The sequence below is a fragment of the Falco rusticolus genome, chromosome 4, assembly GCF_015220075.1.
Source record: "Falco rusticolus isolate bFalRus1 chromosome 4, bFalRus1.pri, whole genome shotgun sequence".
Lineage (NCBI taxonomy): Eukaryota > Metazoa > Chordata > Aves > Falconiformes > Falconidae > Falco > Falco rusticolus.
The window spans coordinates 68,525,410-68,546,829 of record NC_051190.1 but is presented as its reverse complement, the minus strand read 5'-3'; the positions used below and the strand labels follow the sequence as shown (position 1 = coordinate 68,546,829).

Here is a 21,420-nt window from a genome sequence, read left to right as displayed (position 1 = left end):
AACTAAATCAAAACACAAAACAACCAAAACAACATACACCTAGCCAAAACTTCCAGCTTGAATTTGCTACAATCTACAGGCACCTCATTTTTCCAGTCAATTGGAAATACTTTTATAGAATGGTGAACATGCACATCCAGGCAGTGGCTTGGAGACTCCTAGATCTCAGTACTTAACTTCCCTGAGAACTAGCTGGGGACATACCAAGGTGGAAGGAACATACTTCTGAAAAGTGGCTTCCCCACTCAGAAAACAGGAGCACTGAAACCTCCCTAAAGCAAGTGCTCCTAACATTATGTGGAAATTCTGGATGCATCTATGAGTTCGAAGTTGCTGCTTCACTGATCTGGTAAGGCTTTTAATAACTCCAAGCTGGTCTTAAGGGTTTATTTGTTACTTCTTGCCTGCTATTGGCAAAAGGCCTATGCATTTCTAAACTATTCACAATGTATGTTCAGCTTAGACCAAGTGTTCCATATTCAAGCTGCAGTAATATGTTTCGAAGTTTTAAATATGCCATACATGCTAGATAATATTTACCTACTGAGTCAAGTGTCTAATAATTTACATTGAATATCAAGAACTGTAAATCCAGAGATCACTAAATAACAGAGGAGCTACATACTTAAATAAAAGGGTAGCCCATGGATACAGGTTCCTCCTTACCCATAGTTCATGAAGCTTGTTAGATTGCTTCGTAAACAGGCTGCACCATGAAGACTGTTTGGCCGTTACCGATAGTTATTACATCAAAGTATCAGTTATAAACAAGAGAAGAAAGTCAAACTGGCAAGTGACCACAGCAAGTGCCACAAGTTTCTATATTCTGAAGAATGTTCAGGAGTGAAGCACCTACCCGAAAGCCGTACAAGGAGATCTAAACAGACTGTGGTTATTACTAGCAGGTGCTGGGTGGGGAGCATTCAGGGTTTCTCTCATCACAGATACAGCCTTAAGGGATATACAGCATTCCAGAGCGGCGGGGGAAACTAAGGTTCCAAAATTTATAAATAGGGGTCACTTACATTATGTATGCCACCCAGGTAAGGACAGAGTATGAATCTGATACGTCACATGTCAACTGTCTCCTGGAACAGGCTTAGTATGCTCAGGCCATACACCAGTCTCACTGCAAGACTAGCATTTACTTTAAGGGGATGATGCACTGAGTATTTCCTAATATCCACGGAGCTATACTAGGCCTGGTGTTTACCTGCCTACAAGTTATAGACTGTTCCTCACTGATCTGCACCTCAATTCCCTCACTGGAATGTGAAGCCAGACATCAGGAGAGTTAGTTCAGAAGTTTAAACTCAACCTTTGCCCAACATACTAGCAGCACAAGAGACATCCTCTCATAGCAACACAGATAAAACTTCAGAGGGTCACCCGTACACTTCATCTATTGTCTTTTCTTCAACATAATCAGTCTCAGATCAGTCACCGTCCGTATTCTTGTCACTGGAACCACCTGCTCTGCCATTCATATCTTTACCACCATCAGCAAAACCAACTGCGAAAAATTTAAAAAGAAAGCATTTATGCAGGGACAAGGAACTGGAAGGGACTTAATACAAGCACAGCCTGATTAAATGACAGGGCAAACCCAGCCTCCATAGGAAGGGGAACTAAAGCCATAAACCCACCTCTCCCAGAGCACAGGCAAATCTCAACTAAAATTATGCATCACAAAGACCAGTACTACAATGTGTGCAGTAGAAAAATGTTCAGCTGTCTTACTGAAGTGATTTGCCATAACTTGTCGCCATAACTAGTCATTTTATGGTCCTTTTATACCATTCCTGAATTTGGGGAGGGGCATTGAAAGCTCAAGATTCTAATTACCCAATAACTTGCAAGCTATTGATAGTAATATATTGCAGTCACTGATCATGTCCACCTCCTGTCCAATGCCTTCTCTCCAGGGGACTGGTGGTCAGTCCTTCACTAACAGTGAAAACAAGAAATAGAAGAGACTATCCAACACACCTCTCTACTCATAGTGAGAAGTGGAGTCAAACAGAAGCAGCAAAGCTCTCTACCACTTAAATAACTGGTTGTTCAAGGAGTATGAAGGAATTTAAAGACAGGGCAGGCACAGAAGGATGCCTAACCGTTCAGAACAGTTCTAAAACCTAGGATCCCTCTCACTACAGTAACACCAGAATGAAAACTAGGATTAAATTCTTGACCAAATTCTTTCAAGTCCATTCAGTAAACAGCAACTCTTTCCATCTACTGAGGCAGAAATCCTCAACACACACAGCCAGGCTAGCATCTACAATTCAACTCAAGTGAACTTCCTTTCAGCATCCACAACAAAAAGGCCCATTGGTACGAAATAATAACATGTCTGTTGAGTTTCTCCAAGATAAGATGCAGTAACTCAGCTATACCAAACACAGAGGAACTGGTAGAACTTGAAATCTCTTCTCCCCTGGTAAAGACCTTGCACAATATAGCTGGCACTCGTTCATGGCACCAGACAATAAGGTGATCACCACCACACCACAGCCCACAAGTAAGTGTTTCTAAAACAAAACAGACCGAAATCTATCTTGGCAAAAATCATTGACTCATCAGCTATTCCATCTCAAGGGTCAAGACACATACCAAATTATTGTAGTTTAACAAACACATAGGACAGTAAGTGTAAAAAGCACTGCCTGTAATTCACAAGCTGTTTCAGACAGGCCCTTCCCCCAAATCCTGTACATGCTAGACAATCAGCTAGAAGCAAATCCTTCATTTCCACCAATAATATTCCCCTGACCAGTCCTGAATAGCCTTGATAGCAAATTAGCATTTCTATGGGCTCAGACCAATTTAGCCAATCTGCTTGTGTCCTTGCAGATTTTCTTTAATTTGGAAGTTGCTTTTCATTCTGTTGATTAATTAAAAAGAAGAGCCTCAATTTTTCTAATCATTATCTCCTTTGGGGAAGATTGAGTGAGAAGTACCTTCATTAAGGGGAGAAGTTCATTGAAAAGGAGAGTTTAAGGAACATGCATATATTTCATACACATACATATACTCCTCAATGGTAAAAGTGTTATCAGTTCTGATAAAAAATGCAAGATGAATATGGACATTGATGTTAAAAAAAAAAAAAAAACACACCACTGTTTAACATTCTCAGATACACTGATACGGGTTATCATCAGATCCCAGCCCATTCTGACTTGGGCATACACAGCTGAGAACCATGTTTTTGAGATTAAGCTTCCAATAATTACCTTACCCTCATACGTTTTTTTACTTAAACTAAAGGCAAGTCCACAAGATGCAGCATTCGCAACATGCTGACACAGACTTCAATAGGTCTGTAAAGGAGGGCAGAAGTAGCCTACAAAAACACTATTTTTTTTCCAAACAGTAAAAAAGTGGGGGAAAAAAAAATCAGTTTAGGAATTCCGTTTTAATCCAGGCTGCCAACATTATAGCAAGAAATGAATCTATCTACCTACCCAATAGGAGTGCGATTTACAAAGCAATGCTGACTCTGACAGATGGAGCCTGGGAAGGTACGTGCCAGCTGCTCTGTTAGCAGCATTTTCTGCCCAATACAGCAGTGTTCATCTTGGCTCTGACCTAAACCACTCCCCTTATTAAAAAACAAAATATATATATAAAAACCAGTATTTTTGAAAACACTATTTTCAGTTCTCCTGCCAAATCCAGTAAAGGAGGTATCAGAGTAAATATATATGTTAGCACAATACATTGTTAATGTCAGTTGTTACAGTCTGTGTATACAATCAAAATAGCATGCCACACTGAACTGAGATGACAGAAGCAGACATGGTCATGTGTCATTTTCACACAACCCTTGTACACAATTAGTAAGACTTCAAGACTGCATATGCAGAAAGCTTAAGAAATTTGGCCCAAGTATTACTTTCTGTGGTTTACATTATTTAGACAACACAAGCTCCAGGACAGAAACCACATCTTCCATTTCTGTAAAGCACTGCACAGTATTAGCACGTACAGTTGCTTCAAAATTACACTTTTAACCTCCTTGCAGTGTCTATGATTTGCCTTATGACATCAAGCACACAAATTTCTTCACTGCTGATATAAAGCAAGCTCTGACATCAGAGACATCACCCAGAGCTCCAAATACAGACTAATGCCACCCCTGAACTGTCAGCCAGGAAAAGAAGCCCTTAGCACTTCCATAGCAGTCTTCCTTCTTCCACACTAAGAAAGCTACCCTAGGCTTTGGCATGTATGATTATTTCAGCACACTAGACAGCAGATAACAGGGAATTAGAGAGCTTACATTCCATTTGTTTCCTTATATGCTGCCTCTCAAATATTGATCTTTTCTTTTCTGTTTGTAATGGGGCTTGAAATTAAAATGCCTTTCTGTCTACTTTAAGTGCCAGCATCCACCAAACAAGTTTTAAACAAGTTTTAACTCATCTAACAAGGATATACTCATTGATAAGCCAAAGGTTTGTGGTTTGTTTTTTGGTTTTTGATTTTTTTTTTTTTACTTTTTTTGGTGGGAATAGAAAGGAGACACTTTAGCATTTTTTAGTTACCTTAATATCCTCCTTGTAATACAGTGGCAGCAACAAAGAACCTAACTGGAGTGACAAATCAGAACTGGGTAGATTTTCATACCATGCAAGCCTCCGAATCAAAATAGCTTAGAGTAACCTGTTTTGGGCAAAGCTCTTCAGCTCACACTGAGCGAAAGTCCCTTTTCATAATACTGGTAACAATGGTTCCTCCTACAGATTTTATTTACCTTTTCAGTTTACTCTCAAGGACTAGTGTGTGCTCACACAATCAGAAGGTTTTTTTATCTCTGTTTTGAGAAATCAAACTGAAGGAATAAGCCCAGAATAATACAAGAAATCTGTATCTGAAGACAAGCAACATGCTAAAATTCTATGACCTTTTACAGGTGAACTTCCAAGGCTACTTTTCTTTCTAGATCCTCACTCTCTAGTCCTCCCTACCCTCTAGGCAGGCCTGGAATCATACCAGAGGGCATTGAGCAACATTTAGAATAAAAGATCAAACTCCAGTGTCACCTCAGCACGCACAGATTATATGTCAACAGGGCTCTGAACCCATGCAATAGGGTAACCTCAACTGCTGCTTTGAAAGACGGCTAAACACTGAATGTCAGCATCGGCAAAAGGGTCAGTCCAAAAGCAAGCAGGCTCAAAGCTACACTCAGCATTACAACAGGTTTCTCCACATGGAGATGTCAGAGATGTTGCTGGACAACAAAGCAGGGAGGGAAGTAGGGAAGAGAGCATGGAAAGTCATTACTAGCAGGCCTGTCCAGCTCCAGGAAGAATCTCAAGGCACTAAAATGTAGAGCCAAGAGTTACACAGGCCTTTGACATCCAGTAAATGTCTGGACTGCAAGTGTTCCTAGTTCAGAAACAGTTCTCATATTTAAGAATGTCACTTTCAACACACAGCCACTGCCCAGATTTTACAGATCAGGCAATTCCCAAACATCACGGTATTTTTAAAACAAGAAATGGCCATTAACAGGGTCAAACTGTCTTCTCATACGTTGTAGCACTACACTTCTATTTAGTGTCTTGAAGATTGATATACTTGCTCCAGCAAGAAACCATCCAAGGGCTTGCAGAGATCTCACAACACTAGTGCAACATGCTCAGACTAGAAACCAGGGTACAGTTTTGTAGTAGCTCGCTTCCCACTACAAGGCATACTCTCACATAACGCACAGGCTATACAGTGATCTCATGGTCATAAAGTAATGGACTGCAGTACAAGGACTGATGGTTTTTACAAGAACTTGCATGTAAGTGGAGAAAGTCAACCTAGTTTCTGTTTCTATCTGATCGCATAAACAGCTGCTAATACTGCTTACACTTTTACACACTCCTGGATCTGACCGTACAATTTTTATCTGATAGTGGTTTAAGTACACCACCATCCAGTTTATTTTTGAAGAATTACTTATTATGTTAAAATGTGAGCTTATGGTTAGCAAGAGCATTCCAAAACCTTACATGCATAAACGTATTTGAATACCATGTTACTTCAATTGCATCAAGTAGGAATTTAGCTCCTCAAACACACACACCTCAGAACAAAACAGATGGCTCAGGAGAATGGAGGAGGGAGGAGGAATGGCAAGAGTCAATAATATAGCATTGTTTCTTGCCCAAAAAAACATGAACAGGACAGCAGGTAACAAAAATAAATAAATATGGTAATCTCCACATCTTGCAACAGACAATGCTTAACTTACAGAAACCAACAGAAGACAGAAAGCAAGCTCTTCAATAGAAAACACAGTGCCAAATTAAGGAGTGAGAGGGTTTTGGGGGTTTTTTGGTGTTTTGTTGTTGTATTTTTTTAAAAGAACAAAGTCCTTGGAGAGACAATTGCTGTGGCATTAGCACAGCAGTAGTTCAAGTGAGTAACTGTTCCTAGAAATACAGCTGCGATGACTCCAGCAGACAATTACAGCAAAGTTTTCTAATCCATGTTGAAGTTCCACTGGTGTTTTTATGCTGCTCCTTCACGTGATTTTGAAGACTGCTTCCCCTTCATATACAGTGTTGTAGAGAAGGGCAGGTTTAGGCAGATGCAGGAGGTCCAGAGTCATACAGATGACAGCAGTGCTTGCACTTCCATGCAATCAGAGGCATGAGAATAGTCACATCCACATCACTCCCTGTCTCCCCTTCTGGTAGTAAAACCACCCCTCAAGTATTCTATTTCAGCACTTGTAGTAGGGCCACCAGGACACCTTGCTACCATCTCACCTGTAATCTGCTTGACCGATGAGCGGCCCTTGTTACAGCCACAGAGAGCTGTATTCAGAGAAACAGTCCTGTTCAACAGCTACAGAAATTTTTTTTCCTAGCCACAAAAGAAGAATTTTCTTATCATGAGTGGCCACATTTTTACACCCATTATACTTAATGATTATACATTTCTCTTAACTTTTGCAGTGGTTAGTTTGCATTTAGTCATTTTCTGAGAAGACAAGCAGCTTAAATGAGTATCTTTTGCTCATTACTTATGTCTTCTATTTGCATAACTCCTTCACAACTGCTCCATTAAACACCTCTTTCCCTCCAAGGCCAATTGTAAAAAGCCTCCTGCTTTATGAGACTGACAAGCATGACTCACAGTGTTAGCCACATTCATTCCCCCAGGCCTCGTAGGATGTTACACAGCCAGTAAGTACCTGCTTCAGTTCCTACTCCCCCACTCCCAGTGCTGCCGCAGTAACCCCTTACAGAAACCTGGGAAAAAAAGTAAAGCTACCTCTCTAGCTGTCTGCTGTAGGTAGGAAGCAAATAGTAACAGTATTTGCTTTCAATGTTGTCCTTCTACCACGTCACAGCCAGCAAGAAAGACTGGCTGAAGAGAGGTACACAGTGAAGGAGAGTTACACTCTCTCCCCTGTTCCTCCAGCACTTTTACTCCTACCAGAAACTTGGTGTTGCTCAAGACCCTCGACTTGCTTTTGAATCACCCTTCAAACCATTCCCATTTTCTGTCAGCAAGGTAGAAGGTTATTCAACCTTGATTATTCTTCATCAACTCTTAAGACCTTTCCATGCCCAAGGAACATGCTGAAATCCTCCATGCCTCCCACATTCAGGACCAAAACCAGCAACTTTTCTCCTCTCGGTAGAGGAGCAACAGCCCACAGGTAATCCCCGCATACTTGGCTTCTGTCCCCAGTAAATGAGCCTCTCTCATAATTACAACAGATACCTCCCTCAGTCTCTAAACAGTCAATATTCACTGCAGAGTACCGACAGAAGCGGATTTTACATTTCTTGTTCACTGACAGTAGGTTTCTAAAGAGGGAGCATGTGCTAGAAAGCTTTCCATTGTCTGTCACCCTTCTCCACTGGCTTAAAGGACAGACTGCTGAAGAGGAACAAAACATACATCTAGAAAGGACACAGTCACTACTCAAGTGATACAAGACCTCTCAGAAAGTAAGCAGCATTGTATGAGCCCAAGCTTCAATTACACCTATGGCAACAACAATTTTCCCTAACGTTCAGAGCTAAAGACACTTTAGAAATCAGATACAAAATCTGTTGCCATTTAAGACAAAATTCCCTTGCAACGCTTCCAGGCAAATCTCAGGACTACTGCAGCAACTATGCCATTTCAGTGCTGGGAGAACATACGGTACGCTGCAGCAGGAAACACATCCACAGTATTTGAAGAGAGCCCTTGTACAGCCAAGCACTTCCAAACCAGACACACATTTTATCTAACGCAGCTAAAGCCAGGAGTTTGCATCACAGCTTCTCCCAGACATTCAGCAATCCTGCATGCCAGCCAGCAAATCAAAAGCTGAACAATCCCTAGCCAGGTCTCCAAGGATCCTGCCAACACAGAGTGCCTCGATACATCATATCTCTGTTAGTCTGACACTCTTTGGACCTTGACTGAAGCACCATCCAAGCCACCTGCCACAAGGCCTCACAGTGGGAACCCTGGAGGCTAGAATTGTGTTTTATAAAAACCCTTCAGGATCAGGTCCAGCTCTGCTTTGTGGATACATACCTACTAATGCATGTTAACAGAACACCATTCCCCAACACATCCTCCTTTCCCTCGCTGGTAAGAGATTTAAGGCCCTCCAAGGACAGAAGTTTTATTAAGCCCTTTCCACTCCTTGGCCTCAGAGTAACAAAAGGACCAGCTTCCTGAACAAGACAAATTTCTTATAAAGGAAGGGCCTGGCCACATATATCCGAGAGGCCTCCTAACAGCTTTACTAGCAGACAGAATCATGTCAGTCCTATTGCACACAACATCTCCCCAGTTGTGTTCTTTCTTCTGTATTCTGCTCATCATGGCTTCCTCAGGTGGTTACAGACCACTTCATGGGCAAGGCTTTAGTCTCAACTCTGAGCCAATAAAGAGAATCTAAAAAAGAAGTGCATATAAACATATTCAGTAGCTACAGGTTTCCAATTATTCAAGCCCATGCTAGTAGAAGCTGTTTATCTGAAAGACATCATGAAAAACAGCTGCATAATTTAAGCTCCAAGGCAGTAAAATATGCAGATAAATAATAGAAAGACATTAATTAAAAGAAATAGGCAAGGGAAAAGAGGTTTTCAGATGAGATCTGAAATAAGACCCAAAGTCAATGAGGTAGAGAGCAAGCACGTGAGTCTGTTTCAGAGCCAGCAGCTGTGATGAGAGCACTCTTGAGTCAATGGTACCAAAAGAATAAGTCTACAGTGCTCGGCAATAGAAGACAGACAACAGGTCTAGGAAACTGCCTGTAGCAAGCAGATAGGATACTTAACAGTGAGAGAGAAATCAGCAAATTGATATTAACATCACAGGCTAGGAGAAGCACCTGAAGAGAAAGAAATGTTGTCACTAGTAACATCAGTGACATAATAGTGACTAACATCATTAGGTGTACGAATGTGAAAAGACAAGCTATGGCATGGCTTTCTTGACATTATGGCAGCAGTCTGATGCAGCTGCCTGGACACTTCATTCTTCTCTTGTCTATTTGTTTTACACAGACATTTTCTTATCTCAGGCTCCAGAACACAGCATTTGTGCACGGAGACCACAGTTCAAATAATAATTTGTAGCACACCTGCTACAATAAAGTCAAATAAGATGCTCAACTGACAACAATTGCCACAGGACAAACACTGGTTGGTATATTTGCTGACCCTGAAGTACAACAAGGAGATCAGAGGATGAAAGTGAAGATATGCATCTGGTGAAAGATTAGCTGGAAAAAAAAGCCAACAACAAAACCCACGCTTGCCTGATAAAGTATAGCTTAGAAAAAACACTGGTGTGAAAATAGCCAGAAGAGTCTACATTTCAATTCTTTTCCAAGGACATCAAAGAAATGTTATGCTTGAAACAGTAAACAAATTCTTTTTCTTGGAACTATTTATAACCTTAAGACCACCCGCTAAGAACATTACGCTTAACTCTAAGGATGTCAAACCAGCATTTCTTTTAGTAAGCCTCCTCTGCCAGAGTTCTGAAAGGCCTCCTTGCTTTCATAACAGAAGTAGGAACAGTACTACATCTTACTCCTCATTGTCTTTGACATTACAATAAAATTAGGAAAGTGATGCAGTCTCTTCCCCAAGAGTTCTTTCGATGTTCATCGCTACAGTATCAGGGCCTCCTCACACATGGAGCAGTGTGCTTGCTCTTTAACTTCTGCTGCAGAAAGAGTACACAGAACTGATTATTTTGGGCTCTTTGGAGAGGGAGGGAGGGAGGAAGGAAGAGGGAGGGATGACACTATCCCAAATGTATCTGCTATCTTAACATAAGAAACACAAGGAACATAACAAAGCTGTATCTCATTGCAGAAGATACAACCTCTACTGTTCTTTTAGAATATTCCCCAACAGCAGAAAACTGAATATGGCACACATCACGTGGCTATTACGAAGAGACTTTATCACAAGAGGCCCAAACCAAGAGAAGTTTTGATCTTCAGAGGCTTTTCCAGTTTGCCAAACCCAGCACTTACTAACTAGACATATTTGATCTGGAATCTATTTTTAATAACATTCTTGTCTAAAAGTCACCTTGTAAACAGTCAATCTTTTTCAGGGTAAAACTGATTTGTTTTGTGAGCTTCGCCAGCAGGTTGCCCACCAATTTTATCTCATGTTAATACAGACTGTTGAATTTTACAAGTTATTTGGAAATGCTGCACTCATGCTTTGCTCCAAGCTGAAATTCTCACGCGGAGTTCCACATCCCTCCTTTTCTTCTAAAATATCAACATCATAGTAACAAATCTACACTCTGCAAAGCATGCATGGCTCCTGTTAACAGCATTAAGGGCTTGCATATCTAATGAGTAACATGACTTGCATAGTTTCAAGCAAAGGTGGCATCTACACTCTTACTAATTAACCCAAGGAAAAAACCCACATTTCCTCTAATACCAAGAGGAGGCGTTTACAGTTCCGCTTTCACACACTGTACAATAAACGGATTCTTCAAAGAACCCACCTGTTATAAGTGTTGTATCTTTTATTTCACTAGCTGGCCTGAGGTTGATGAAACACGTGACTGAGCCTCTCCAGCACAGCCAGATGGGCATGCTGACAGGCTGGAGGTGAAGGAGGAAACACACCTACAGATAACATGTTGCGCACAGAACTCTGTTCAGAAGTGCATCATAACCTATTCTCTACCACATCCCCGGTGTTAGCCCCACAAGGGCTCTGCGCAAGTTTTGAGCTGCAAAGGGTTATTTCTATAACCCACAGGAGACATCAAGTGTCTGTCTGTGGCAGCCACTTCACCAGCAAGGTCAGGAAAAGGGAGGAACCACTTCAGGCACCGTATCTACTATTACGAATTCAGCAGTTACTTCCCTTAGGCGTGGAGGGAAGGGAGATTCCCTGTGACCGAGTTCACCTGCCGCTGTGACCAGTGCTCAGATTTGGGGGTGGGGGTGGAAAGAACAGCATCAGAGGAACACCACTCTGGTTAACACAAATACTAAAGGCAGCAAGAACACTCGGGTCATCGTGAACAAGCCTGGACACTGAGTAACTGGGGGCCCACAAGCCTTTTCCTACCAGGTAAGAACAAATAACCACAACACACTCCTTTCAACCGTAAGTTACTAATTAAGAACTGAACACTGGCACAGAGAGAGCAAGATACACTCTCATCCCTCAAGGATGTCTTGCTACACCAGAACTGACACTTCATCCACACAGCTGCCGCCCTGCTGTTCTGTAGATAAGTAAGATTTCAGTCACCAGAACTGTCAAACACAGACTGCTTTCACTAACGAGAAAGACAGCGATATCTTCTAGTGCCTCTGCCAAGACAGACACCCCCACCAACATGCAGACAGACAGTACCGAAATCATTATGTAACTCCAGAAGTTTGCAAAGTCAAAAATTAGAATCTCAAGGTTCTTGTGAGAGGAGATATGTAAAACCCTTAAAAAGTAAATGCTGCTAACGAGTCCAATGATGTTTTCAGGTGCATCTTTTCCCAAGGGATTCATTGCACTGTCTCTGTGGACACTGACTTCACATCTCTGCAGATACACACTTCTTGCTGCGCTGTAGTAACGGAGTCAACTTGGAAAGGCGGTGGGTGGGGATGGTGGCATGGAACCCTTGTGTACAGCACTGGAAGTCCAAACAATCAGGTTCTGTTCCCAAATCTGACAGCACGTCCCTATATGACCTTGCACAAGTCAGTTATAAATTCTATGCCTCCATTTATCCTTCTGTAAAATGAAGACAATTCAAAATACTCAACAAAAATATTGGGAGGTTGCATCAGGTTTTTTCTTTCACAGTCTGGGGTTTTTATTGTTAAACTTAGATCAGAAGCATAGATACTAACAGGAACTTTGCCCTCAGAGGTACAATGCTTCGTACTTGTACACGGCCTGCTCCTGTCTTCTTAAGTTCATTACAATGTGATCCACTTTATGAGCCCTCCTCAAGGCCTATCTATTTCCTCTTTACCATAAGAGCTACTTACTGCACCAAGCTCCCAGAGATCCAGAGGGAGGTAAGCATTAGACAGTTGCCCCTCTTAGTCACGTCTTCTTTCTTCCTTCCAACAATTCCACAGGGCTGGGCCCAGCAAGCAGAGCACAGAGAGCAAGGATCACACTTAACATACACTGCAAGCTTCTTCCTTCCAGCATATGTGGAAACAGAAGGGAGCGGACAGCACTTCCTTTGTGGAAGAAGCAGTATGCACCTAGAAAAAAAAAACTTAGCCCAATCCACTTTACTCTCCTCCCGATTAAGGCAGCACAGTGCCAACACAATCATCTGCTGAAATACTAACAAAAAATGGAATGGGAAGAGCAGCTGACATCTTGCTGGCTTCTTAAACCAAACGTACCAAAATTAATGGAAACATTTCAAATTTTGGAAAAGCTCGTATCATCTACCTCCTTTGGACACAAAACACACACACAACACTCTTGGATCTGTTTGCTGTGTACACAGGGTAATCGCTGATTCAGTGAAGTTGCGCTATTGCCTTACTGCTGATTTTGAGCTAAACATAAAGCTGTATTTTCCAAAACACACACAACACACCAGCACATAAGAGCTACAAGCCCAACCCACCAACCTGTACCCAATTTTTTTTTTTTTTTAAACCATGCCCATAGAAAAGCCAGTGCCTTTCATACTGATGGCAAGTGTTTGTTTAAACTACCTTAAAAAAAGAACAGTGTTTAAAAGTTAAGCTAACATGTTAAAGGATATGAGTTAAGCCTACAAACCATAGTGTATGGTAAAACCATATTTTATCTTGTTGCTCTGAAACTCTCCAATTTTGAATTATATTTTGATGTTACAGAACATGAAGTAGCTTAATTTGCTTTTCTTACAAAATGTTCCAAATTTAGCAATGAAACCAGGAGGGGAAAAAAAAAAAAAAAAAAAAGGAAAAACCCACTGTATTTACTCTCAATACAAACTAATTAACCTATGAACATAAAAGCATGCAAGTTCTCACAGCTCATAAAAGATTTTTATTAGTGACAATTTAAGAAGTTTATCCTTTTAAAGCAGGCCACTTCCTGAATTAGACATTCTGAGTGCACTACTTTGTACTGAACTAAACCAAGCCACTCTCCATACACCAGGCAACCAAGCTGAGTGTCAGATCTGTTACCAACATTTACGGAAAACGACACACCATGAAAAATGTTATTTCCTTTCCAATATGTACAATCTACTGTATAGTAAGTGTGGAACATCCAACCTATAAACCAGAAAGAATTCCTACACACATACTAGAAGACAACATAAGGATTTGTGAAACTTCTTGCATGCAACACTGTGCAGCCACACACATTTATTGCTCTACCAACTTGGAAAGACACTTCAAATTTTTTTGCAACAGTAGTCAAACTTAAATCTGTCCCTGCTTTTGTCTGTTTTACCCAGAACTTGTAAACCCACCATTTAGTTCCCACATACCAGTTGGAAGCTACAGAAGGAAACAGCATGATAACAAAAAACCACGTATTTAGGCAACACAGCACTTACTTCCTTAAAAGGTCTTTCACTTAATTTATTTTCTAAAGCTGCTAAACCTATCCACTAGAGACTATCAAGATCAGAATTTACACAAGTAGTACATATTCCAAGCCATTCATTTAGAGGTTCTCACAGTCATATAAAAATTATATTTGAGTTTAAAAAAATATTACAAATGGATCTTACCAAGTGGCCTAGAAGCAAAGGGATTGATGAAAACTATGTATATGCCTGTGCATAAACAAGACTATAAGAAACATCTGATTTAGACAGTAGGAGAGAGTTGTAAGCAGTGTTTTACAGCACTACACCAGCCAACTGAAGTTGCTCAAAAGGAAGTCATCAGCACAGTAACACTGAAGACACTGGTTTCCTGCATCATTCTAACACTTCATAGGCTAGTTATTGTAAATAACTTCATTAAAAACTGAAAGTAATTCAGTTCAGCCAAGAAACTGACGGGAAAATCTCTCTGGAAGTTAGTATTTTCAGCTGAAGAATCACAATTAGAACTCTAAGTACTTTAACTCCATGTTATTTCTGCATTAGTATTGATAAAGTCCATACTATTCAGGATACTGATTAAATTCCTCACTAGCATCTTCAGCTTTATGTTACAGATTTTCAGATAACTCTTCACGGTTACATACAAACTGAAAGGGGCTAAGTTCCAGAATTATTTGCAGGCAAAAGGATTTGGGGAAGGCATTAGGTACTGGAACTTACAGTTACATGGCACCTATGAAGAAGTTTTGTTTATTTCCACTATCAGATAGTTTCATCACTCCTTCCCTTGCTTAATCTCACTGCACTTTATAATAAAGGTATGCCAATTCACAAGCGAACAGTCATACCAGTATTCTCAAGAGTGATAGGAAAAATATTTAGAAAACTATACATAAAGTACATTTTCCTTGATATCAAGAAAACTTATTTCAGGAGACAAAAACATGCTTCCAGTTAAAGATCCAAGGTTCAAAACCTGCTCTTAAAACCGTTCAGAGTTTAAGTCTCTGATCTAAAAGAAAATAGGAATTTTCTACCAGTTTGTCACTGAAGCTTCCAACTAGAAACATAACAGATTTTAAATCATGTCACAGGTTAAATATAGTAATGTACTTATAACACCTTTTTCCTTCTAGTCAAAGCCAAAATCCCCACCAATAACATCACAACTTCCTTCAATTACTACTTCTACATTTGATTTCCTTTTTTTCTGTCTCACTCTCTCCCCCATCCCCCCAAGACTGCCACCATACCATACTTTCCTTTTAGCACTGCAGGTCTTCCTTAGAAACTTATTTACTCTGCTTCTCCCCAGCTATTTTCCCTTCCTATCAGATAAACGTTCTAGGTAATCAGAACACACGTGGAGAGCAAACTGTGTTACTGCCTGGCATTCCAATTTATTCACAATTTGCCTTAGCAAGAAACTGCTTCACACTTTTGTTAGAATAGTGGTTTTCAGCTTGACAGTCCCAAATGCTGTCACCTTTCCTAAATGCTTCACTAAAAGGATGCTTACTGTCAATAGAGCCACATCCACCATTAGGGACTCGGGTGCGACCCAGGTGAGTTCTTCTCCAATACCTCCTCTTTTTTTTTATTTCTTTTTTTGAAGAATCCCAAAAGACACTGAACACACTCTCTTAAAAAAAAAAACAAATCAGTATGACTGAGATTTTACCAGAATTATTCCCACGTTAAGTGGGAGAGACAAAACAAGATTCCTATGTTTTCAGATACAAAAAAATAGAGATATAGTTTGAATACAGCAATGTAATTAGGGGTAGGAAATTGCTTTCCTGTTTAAGTGAGCAAAGAATACAAAACATAAGGCTGAGAACATCAAGAGTTCTGAGTAAGTATCTGAGTGCTATTACAATTACTACAGATTGTTACCATCAGCAGTCAGAACAGTCAGATAAACTTGTACCACCTCAGTGCCACAACGCAGAGTAGGTGACAGCACACGGTGGGTTTTCCTGCTAAGAATCACATAGCCTTTCCCACAGAACGAGAGAAAACTCTCAAAATGCGAAGCTATCCAAAGTCAGAGGAGCCAGACTGAATCTGTCACCCTCTATGGGATAAGTTACAACGCGTAGCCGTTTCTGAACTGTTTTAATACTCACTTCATCGACAGGTTCTGTGTTCTGGCCTGCCTTTCTTATAAAATGCTCAATTGCATCAAATTAAAAAAAAAAATTGTACTATGCGTTGGTTAAGCCTCTACCTCTCCTTTCCTCCATTCCCATCCCACGATATACACACTCCCAAATCTCAACCCAGTGCCCTGTGTCAGATCGCCTAATCCTGCAGTGGCCCCACCACAGGCACGGGAAGTATAATCTGTTCAGTAGTCCAACTGGAGAGCAGATGGCTTTGTATAAAGTGCTGATTAAAAAACCCACCTCCATCACACATTAAAAAATATGTAATTTTATCAATTTATTTGCCATTTTCACTGAGTAAACATACAACGGGTGTACAAAACAAGCGAGGTATAAATTTCTCAAAGCTACCGCACAAGTCCTCATTACGAATTTTAGAATTCCAGCTTCCTTTCAAAAGGGGTAAACACAGCTGTACACAGATAAAACAGACTGTACCAATCCCACATCCAGCTGACCTTGATACTTGAGGTGAAAATGAGCTATCACATTTAAAAAATAAATAACTAACTACATAAAAACCACCCCAAATGACTGGATAGGACCTAGCTCAAGTGTTGGGTTTTTTGGTTTGTTTGCTTGAAGAAAAAAAAAGACAATTTTTAGGACCGAAGAAAACAACCTAACTGAAGATTCTCTGTAAGTTTCTAACACAGGGAAAAAGTCAGGAGCAGGAGACAGGTCAAAACTTGTGCCGCAATTACCATGCTCATGTATTTGTCATATTTCCCATGAGTAAAACCAAATGAACCTCGCCTCTTAGAAACATTTATATCAGCAGCTTTCTTTGGGTGGAGCAAACAACTCGGAAGAGTAAATAGACATTAACTCATACTACCTCACATACCACACACACCAAAAAAAATCTTGACAATATGGCTTGTTAGAGCAGTTTTAATCCAAGTAGCTCATTTAGAAAAAAGTATTTCACTTCATATTATTAAAGCTGTGTTTTCAAATCTGCTGCTCCATTACTAAAAACAGTAAGACAGCTTACCAACAACAACGGATGCCAGAGAATTTAACAACCTGCATTAAATACTCATCACAGGTAGTCTAGTTTTAGATTCAACAAGTTCACTTTACAAGCTGTCTAGTAAGTAAAGCGGAGCTCATTTGCTTTCCCCCTTCAATTTTTTTGTTAAAAAAAAAAAAGTTGAATTTGAGCATCTCTGGATGGCTCTGTAGCCACATGAGTATAACCAAATACACAGACTTATGGAGTTTCGTGCGGCAAATCTTGAAAAAATAATAACAGCAAACTGTGCTTAAAAGCAGCTTCACAAAAATAGCCTTAAAGCAAGGCCAAGAAGCACTGGCATTCGGGGAGGAGGGAGGGGGATCCACACCGACCGGAGACACGGTACAGCCCGGGGAGCCTCCTCCAGCACCGGAGACCCGGTGTGAAACCGCGGCTGCAGGGTGCCTGCGAGCGGAGCCTGCGAGCGGCACCGATTGCCATTTTGAAGCACCACCCCACGCTCGCGCACGGGCAGCCCCCAGCCCCCACAGCCCGCGGGATGCGGGCCCCGGCGCGCCGCGCTCCCTGGGCCCCGCCGGGGCTCCCCCGCGGCTCCCCCCCGCCGACCGAGCTCCGTGATGTCCCCCGCGTGCGGGGCCCCTTCCGCCCCCCGCGCCGCTGCGGATGGCGCTGGCGGAGGGGCCGGCCGGCACCCGCGCTCCACGTGAGGCGCGCGGAGCTGCCCGCCTCAGCGACCGCCGCCAGCCGCCGCCCCGGGGCCCGGCGGCGTCCCCCGGAGGGAGCCGCGCCGCTGGGAGGCGAGGGGGAAACCCGAGATACCGGGTCTGAGCCGGCCACACGGAGCAGCTCACCGGCCTTCGTGCCCCGCTCACCCCCCGCCCCAGCCCAGGGAGGTCTCCGGGATGTGACTCATAATAAATAAATACAGAAAAAAAGAAGGGGGAAAAAAAAAAAAAAAAAAAGACACACCCTCCGAGCCGGACTGACATAATAACCCCCTCCCTTCCCCTCCGGAGAGGGGGCAGGGAAGCCCGGTCGTTGGGCTGCAAAAGTTGAAAGAAAAGGCAAACCCGGGGGAAGGGCTGCGGGGCGGGGAGCGGCGGCGGGGGCAGCCAGGCGCCGCGCTGCCCCTCCGGCGGCTCCGGCCCCGCCGCCCGCACCGGAGCCTCGCCTCGCCGCCCCACCGCCGGCCCCGGTGCGCTGCCCCGCCGCCCCTCACCTGGATGTAGTTGTTTTCGCAGTAGTCGGCCACTCGAGTGAGGTTCTGGTAGCTCTCGAGCAGAGCCCGCTTGCCAGAAGGGATTTCCTCCTCTAGCAACATCTGCAACTCTGCCATTTTCCACCCCTCCGCATCGCTTCCTCTTGCATTAAAGAGACAGCGGCAGCGCCGGGCTCGCAACCCGCCTGGTATTGTGGGATTCCTCCTCGCCTCGCTTTCGTGAGCTCTCGCTTTCCCCACCCATCCTTCCCCCTCCGAGGGGTGGGGAAAAAAAAAAAAAGAAAAAAAAAAAAGGGAAAAAAAAAAAAAAAGAAAAAAGCCACCCCCGCTTTGCAAAGCAAGCCGGGAGCTGTAGGCCACGCCGCGACGCCAGGGCTCATGCGCGGGGCGGGCCCTGCCGATGGCCGCGGCCGGGAGATGGCGGGGCCGGGGCCGCCGCCCTGCCTGGCCCCAGCGGCGGGACCGGGGCTGCCGGACCGGCCTTCGTGGCGCCTGGAGACTTGGGGGAGCCGTTTGTGTCCTCCCCCCGCCCCCCTCAAATAAAACCTCCAGCCCCAGCAGTGCTGCCCTGAGGTGGCAGCTCCCTTCAGGAGAGGCTGATAGCAGCTAGAAGGGAAGTGCTGCCCTGGTTATAGTCTCCTGTATGGGTAGAAATCTGTAAGATGACAATAAAATCGGTAAAACAATAGCGGTATCGTGAATAGGGGCTCCTAACCTCCCTTCCCAGGGGGTTATCCCGAGGGGGAGAGAGAAACACTGAACGTAAGCTGTGTCGATCTTTGTGAAGGCCTGCCTGGAAGTAATAATTGACGTTTCACATTTTTCTGCTTTTAGTTTCATAAGAAGACTTTAAATATTTGGCTGTGATAAATACATTATTCCTACCACTCTTTTCCCTCAATTGTTAACGATCCTTCAGGGCCTCTGGTTGTTGTAAAGGTATGGAAGATAAAGGTCTGGCGACTATTTAGTCCAATCTTTCCTGCATGTGTTGTTTGGGGATTTTTTTGTAAGCCAAATCCTGTTGTCTGTGATTTTACCAGAAGAAAAGCCAACAACAGCAGGTGGCTGCTACGCTGGGATGTCCAAGCCTGCCTTTGCAATGAGTAACGGGCCCAGAAGAAGCTCTTTCCAAAGCCTGTTACTCATGCTTTGGCTTTGTGTGCTGTGTCTACAGAGGAAGAAACTAATAGCAACTGCTATTAGTCCTTGCGTTTTAGTAGTTGTCCCAGAGAAACCCACACAATGCTGAAAAGTCAGAGAGTTTCAGAAAAATATATTCTAAGATACACAGTAAGAAAGGCTGCCTCATCTCTGCGTAATTGTGTGGTATTTTGCATGTCATCTGGAGTCTTCTATTTGCAGCATTAAAAACCACTCTGGTCATACCTTTGGTGTACCTGCTGATGTCTCTAAATCAAGGTGGAGAGAGGAAAAATAATTCTTCCCTTCCCTCCGAGGTCAGCAAAATCCAGCATCTCAGTCTAGAACTGTGGAAATGAGGGTGAATGGTAGGGAGCTGGGGGAGTACCGGTGGGCCTGGGAAGGTCTCTGCAGCTGCAGTTCCAAAACCCACCCCCTGGCTAGGACAGCTGGACAGGTGCTGAGAGAGCTGCTTGAGTGCTGCCTGGGGCAGCAGGGAAGGGGCTGGTATATTTGCAGCACTTGCTGTGGGGTAGAAATGCATCCACATTGCTGTCTTCTGATGGTTAATTCATTTGGCATCTAGCAAAATTGTTTCCCAAGTGGCTTCAATAACTCTCTTTAGGACAGCATGTAATTTCCAATAAAACATTTTATTTTGGATTCCAAGTACCCTTTTAATGTAAAATAATTAAATTTGATCTGCAACAGTACTGAGATATAGACAAGCTTTTAATGGGTCCCAGGGCAAGTATGATCAGAAACCATCTTGGGCACTGGCTTCTTTTTGTTTCCAGCTTTCATCATACAAAGACAAATTTGGGTTCTCTGTTCAGTCTGGCTGCAAGTTGCCAAACACCCATTGGCTTGGATGTGTCCCTGATTGTCTTCAGATCACAGACTGACCTCATGGAAGCTGTTAACACCCTCACATAGCACAACCATTGTCGGCTCTTCTTAAAACGTTGTTGCTGCCCCTATACCAAGAGACAGTAGATGTGTGGGGCCTTGCACATAGACTGTTTTCGGTATGAGAAAAATTAGCGGTGTGCGTTTTGCTAAATGTGTTTCACTTCAGCAGGCAACCTAGTCTGATGGCAGGACAGCGGCTGAGCAGGGCAGTGCTGGCTCCCAAGAAACGCACCCACCTCAGGCAGCAGAGCAGAGGCTTCAGGAGGGCTTACAGCCCCTTTCCCTTCAACAGATCCCGACCCACAAGGCCTCGCACAAACCTAGAATCCCACCAGCGCTGCGTCAAGATGTTCTCGCAACGCCAAAGACCTTGGAAGACGGCGTCAAAGAGCGCCACCTTGTGACAGCTGCGTTGAGACTTTTCTACCGCCTGGCGGGCACAGCCGCTGGGTAGACTTTGTAGATACAGAACCACCCTAACTGGCTCCACGCTGAGCTAAGTCGATTCCAGCTGGACTTTATAACTTTGTGCCATACAATCACGGCAGTAGTGCTGTGAGGGCCACACAGTAAAAAAAAATGTACTGGGAATTGTGGTGCAGACATGCTCAACTGATTGGATCAGCCGGCCTTACTAGCTCCTGCCCCATGTTAGCCCTCCTGTTTTCAGAATGACTCTCTGCAAGGTCACTTATGTGTCTTTGCAGTGTGTTCCTCATGTCTGAGGTTTTTGGAGGGTTTATCGACTCAGATGCAATAGACTCAAGGTGACTCCATGAGTGTACCTGGTGTATACACGAAGTGATCCCAAAGCACCTGAAAACACAGAGACATTTGGGAGCTATGCAAGTGCTAGCTAAATCTAGCAGAACGAGCCCTGAGCCAAAGCCAATAAATCTTAGACTTGAGCTGACATTTGTTGAAGACACTACTGTGCATCTGAGCTGCATTCACTCTGC

General features: G+C 43.0%; 1 protein-coding gene across 14 annotated transcripts in view; it reads right to left on the bottom strand.

The window, feature by feature from the left end:
• ABI1 (abl interactor 1) overlaps positions 1–18,671 on the bottom strand; it is an 82,005-nt gene extending 63,334 nt beyond the window's left edge. For 12 of the 14 annotated variants that reach the window (XM_037382655.1, XM_037382659.1, XM_037382662.1 and 9 more), the window contains exon 1: positions 18,407–18,661. In XM_037382655.1, coding sequence (XP_037238552.1) covers positions 18,407–18,523 — 117 coding nt within the window. In that variant the 5' untranslated portion in view covers positions 18,524–18,661. Of the gene's footprint in view, positions 1–18,406 lie in introns of all 14 variants that reach the window. The other 2 variants (XM_037382666.1, XM_037382668.1) reach the window with 1 other exon arrangement.
• Positions 18,672–21,420: the final 2,749 nt, after the last annotated feature.